The sequence below is a fragment of the Trichosurus vulpecula genome, chromosome 5, assembly GCF_011100635.1.
Source record: "Trichosurus vulpecula isolate mTriVul1 chromosome 5, mTriVul1.pri, whole genome shotgun sequence".
Classification (NCBI taxonomy): domain Eukaryota; kingdom Metazoa; phylum Chordata; class Mammalia; order Diprotodontia; family Phalangeridae; genus Trichosurus; species Trichosurus vulpecula.
The window spans coordinates 18643699-18648307 of NC_050577.1; the positions used below are offsets into that span (position 1 = coordinate 18643699).

Below are 4609 nucleotides of genomic sequence, written 5' to 3' on the forward strand. Positions count from 1 at the left end.
AAGGCAATGGTGATCCCTCCCAGAGCCAGCGCAGCCCAGCGGAGCGCGAGCATCGCAAGGTGACCTGTCTTCCTGCTACTCTGTGCGCTCCGCTCCAAGCCGCTCTGCTCCGCTCCTCCCAGGCGGCGCGGCCCAGCCCCGCCGCCCTCCCTCTTCTCGTCTGTGTCTCTTTCTTCCGTCGAACTCGGAGGCCAAGGGCTACGGGCAGCTTGAGCCTGGGCAGCTGCCAGGTGGGAGCTTACTGAAGGGTCAGAGCCCCAATCCCTTTCTTTCTGAAAAGCGCCCCGGGATGGAGAGCAGGAAGGACATGGTGATGTTTCTGGAAGGAGGGCAGCTTGGCACGCTCGTTGGCAAGAGGGGAGCTAATTTGTCAGAAGCAGTGGGGAGCCCTGGCCCCGAACCCCCAGAAAATATGATCCACCGGAATTGCCTGAGTCCCCGCTCAGGCCCCTTGGCGTCCCGGGAGAGGGGCGGAGGCGGCAAGGAGGATGAAGTGGAAAGATTGCCCCGAACAGCGACGGGGGCGGGAGCAGAGAGCCGCCCAGCGGGGCCGGCTGGGGTGGCCCCACCGCCCTCCTCCGAGTCCCCCTCGGCCAAAGGCCAGCAGAGCAGCTCAGATACCGAGTCGGATTTCTATGAAGAAATCGAGGTGAGCTGCACCCCAGACTGCACCGCAGGGAGCGCCGAGTACCAGCACAGGAAAGGTACACACCGATCTTTGCCCCAGCCCGCTCTCCCTCATTCGCCTGCCTCCCCCACTCCCAGTCCCAGAGCCTCGATGGCCCTCCCCCCACCCTCCTCTCTGCTGCCCTCCTGGGCAGCTTCTGTAGTCTCCTGCCCTGAAGTGTCCTGAAAGGATGGAGGGGTGGAGGGAGGGAGAAGTGATTTCCTCGGCCTAATTCCAGGTGAAGCCACAGGGGCCAGCGGGGAGGTCCTGGCTGGTTATACCTGCTTCCTCTGCCCCGAGCCTTCCCCCTAGTCCCACAACTTGGGGAAGGGTGCCCACTTGCCCATCCCCGCGACCCCCCCACCTCAGGGATCAGGCTCTGAGTCTGCCTCAGTGTGAACTGATTCACAGGGGAGAAAGCCCTAGGCCTGGGCCTTGGGCTGGGAAGTGGGTCAGCGTGTTGGACCTAGTGCTGGACAGTCCCGCTGAAGCGTCTGGGAGATAGTCTAGGAGACCGTGCCCTAGTGTTCTGTGGGAAGGTTGGACCAAGCCAAGATCCGGGCTTATAAGGCCTCAAACGCTTGGTGTGGCGGCTGGGCAGCAGGGTTTGTAGGTGGCAGACATACTAACTGTGGAAGCAGACTGTGTACGCCAGGACTGGATGGGCGCAGAAATGTTCCCTAAAGAATGGTCCAAAGGCCTCCCGAGGAGCCGCCGCCCGGCCTTTTTGCACCTCGACCCTAGGGCCGAATTACCTTGGCACTTCCAGGGCTCGGCGGCGCCACTTCGGAAATGGTCCCAATGAGCTAATTGCCTTTGGTCTCGGACACAAAGAGGACGAGTTACATTTGCAAAGCAAAGGCCGGGAGCTGGCCTCCCCACCTTCCCATCCCCCCTGTTCCTCTGCCTCTACTGCACCACCCCCATTCAAAGCCCCAGCCTTTTCACTGCACTTCTCAGTCTCTCTTCCAATCCCACCCCAAAGAACAAGGAGCCGCGGGGGGTGGTGGTTCTGTGCGTAAGGAAACCCCACCTTTTTTCTTTCTGCACTGTCCAAAGTTGAGAGAGTGGTCACCAGGCTCTAGGCTGGTGCGGGGTCCACCTTCATCCCTCTCCTATCCCGAGGACTCCAGCAAACAGGCTTAGCAGCTGCGAGGAAAGGATCCAGAAAAAAGACGGCCTCCCATGCGGGGAGAGGGGAGAGTCCCAAGGTCCCTGTCCAGCCAGTTTGCCGCAGCCCCTGATGCACTCTGCTTAGGCTGTGGAGTCTGAGGGCCTTTGGTGCAGAGCTTTAGCTAGCTCCAGGGGGTTGGGTGGAGGCGGGGTGGAGAGGGCAGAAATGCGGGAGAAAGAGATCCACCAACACAGTCCGCGAACCCAGCCACATCTTCAGCCTGTTCACTCAACATCCACACTCTCATCATACACATACTCAGAGCACAGACTGCAGACTTCTTACACAAGTAGTGTTCGTGTACCTGTTTGAAGCCCACCTCACACATACAAGGAAGTGCTCGAGCACACACACACACACACACACACACACACACACACACACACACACACACTTCACAACGCCCTTTGACAGAATGGAAGGCTTGTCCAGAAGGCTAACATCAACTCCATTTCTCTTCCAATACTTCAGAGACGATGGTTAGCCCCGTTGTCTCCCCCAGACTTAGTCCTCATAAGGAGTAAATGCTGAATGTCCAGCTCAGGCCGATCACTCTCCGTAGTCCCTTGGTCCCTGAAACCTACATACATGTCCCTCGTTCTCCTCTTGCCGTCCCTTCCTTCCTCGGGTGGGATGGGGGTGGGGTGGAGAAGGGAAAGGAGCTGCCTTCAGGCAGGCACTCCTTTACCTGGAGACAGCAATCCTGGCTATAGCTTGGGGGAGTAGGATGTTGGAGGACCCCTCCCTGTCCCATTGCGCTCCCCAACCCCACAGCGAGCCCCAGGCCCGCCCCAGTCCTCCTTCCAGGCCCTCTGAGCTATCTCGAGTAGGCAATGTGTCTGCTTTGGGCTCCCTTGTGCAGGGCCATGCTCCGAGGCTCTGGCTGGCAGTCCCAGCAGCGGAGGGGAGCCCCCCAAGAGCGGCGGCGGGGGAGGCCCGGGAGGCGGCGGCGGGGGTGGCGGCTCCCAGGGCTCCCTGGCCTGCAGCGCCAGCGATCAGATGCGCCGCTACCGCACGGCCTTCACGAGGGAGCAGATCGCCCGGCTGGAGAAAGAATTCTATAGAGAGAACTACGTGTCGCGGCCGCGGAGGTGTGAGCTGGCGGCCGCCTTAAACCTTCCGGAGACCACCATCAAGGTAGGTGCCGCGATCCCCCACAATCCGCTTTCCATTGGCCGAGGAAGAGCTGGGAAGCCAACCTCCCCTTTGCTTTTTTCCTGCCTTCCAACCCTTGCTGGAGCCACTGACTGAGGGGAGGAGGGTTTGAGGGAAGTGGGGAGTAGAGGTCAGACCTAGGGACTCAGAGATGGAGGAGAGGAGCAGGCTCAGGGGCTGAGATCTGGGCTGTGGAGGGAGGAAGTCAGGGAGGCCCGGGGAGGGAGGCTAGGCCTGTGGGCTTCTCCTACCCCTCCACCTCCCACTGCCAGGTAATACTAGGTCGTCCACTGGACAACACCCTCGGTTCCTGTGCCCACCGCAACAACATTAACAACTAATCCTGATGGTTATATTAGTATTTCCTGTGAAACAACAATCCTTCTTCCCAGCCTCCTCTTTAACACCCCTCCCAAAAATGTTAATTCCCCACAATTGAGTGAAGGCCAGTGTTTGGTTCTCAGTGAGGTCGAGATAGATACGGAGGGCAAAAGACTTTGCAACAATTGGCTACAAAGCCTCAGCACCCTGAGCATATTCTCTTGTTGGGAAAGTGTTCAGGGACAGCTTTGGGGGCTCCCAGCTAGCTTTCCCCACAGTCATATCCGTCAGAGTCCAAACTGGTCCCTGCCTTTAACCAAAAAGCCCCTGGTGCTGTCCTTCTGGGCAAGGGAAATAGATGGGTCCAGAAGCCAGTTAGCTCCAGGTGTCAGGGCAAAAGTGGGGGGAGGGGTCAAGGAGATCTGGTGAGTATGCAGAGACTCCTCTACTTCCTTCGTCTCTGCCAGGTGTGGTTCCAGAACCGCAGGATGAAGGACAAGAGGCAACGTTTAGCCATGACCTGGCCTCATCCAGCTGATCCTGCTTTTTATACTTACATGATGAGCCATGCTGCAGCCACAGGGAACCTGCCCTACCCATTCCCCTCCCATCTGCCCCTTCCTTACTACTCACATATGGGCCTCGGAGCCACTTCGGCCTCTGCTGCCACCCCATTCAGCACTCCCCTGAGACCCCTGGATACCTTCCGGGTCCTGTCCCACCCTTACCCAAGACCTGAACTCCTCTGTGCTTTTAGACATCCATCTCTGTATCCAGCACCAACAACGCATGGACTTGGGGGTTCAGGGGGCAGTCCATGCTCATGCCTGGCTTGTCATGCCAGCCAGTCCAATGGCCTGGCACAGAGACCTTCTGGCTCAGACTTTTCCTGCTCCTCCACAACCAGGACGGACTCTTTCATCACCTTCACGCCCTCTGTATTGAGCAAAACCTCCTCAGTGTCCCTGGATCAGAGGGAGGAAGTCCCCCTTACAAGATAAAAGGTGCACCTCAGGTTTCTCCAGAATACTCATTTTAAGGGCAGATCCTGTTGCTCTAGGACTTACCCTCCCACTACCCCTCCTTTCCACCTTTATTTAATTCCCTTCCATCTTCCCTTGGACATCTGTGGAAAAAAGGAGACAGAGGATTAGACATAACAGCCTGAAAAGGATTTTCAGGACCATGAAGGAAATCTGCTGGTGAAATGTCAGGGAAAAGAAGCCACTTGGCTGGCTATGTTGAAGGCACAGCCTGCCATCCATCTTTAGAGAAGATGCCAGAGTCTGGCA

General features: G+C 58.0%; 1 protein-coding gene across 1 annotated transcript; it reads left to right on the forward strand.

Moving 5' to 3' along the window:
• The first annotated feature begins 289 nt into the window (after positions 1–289).
• EVX1 (even-skipped homeobox 1) lies at positions 290–4318 on the forward strand. The gene is made up of 3 exons (XM_036758704.1): positions 290–704; positions 2704–2978; positions 3785–4318. Exons 1-3 carry the CDS (start codon positions 290–292, stop codon positions 4316–4318), a joined length of 1224 nt encoding a protein of 407 aa, XP_036614599.1.
• The last annotated feature ends 291 nt before the right edge of the window (positions 4319–4609 follow it).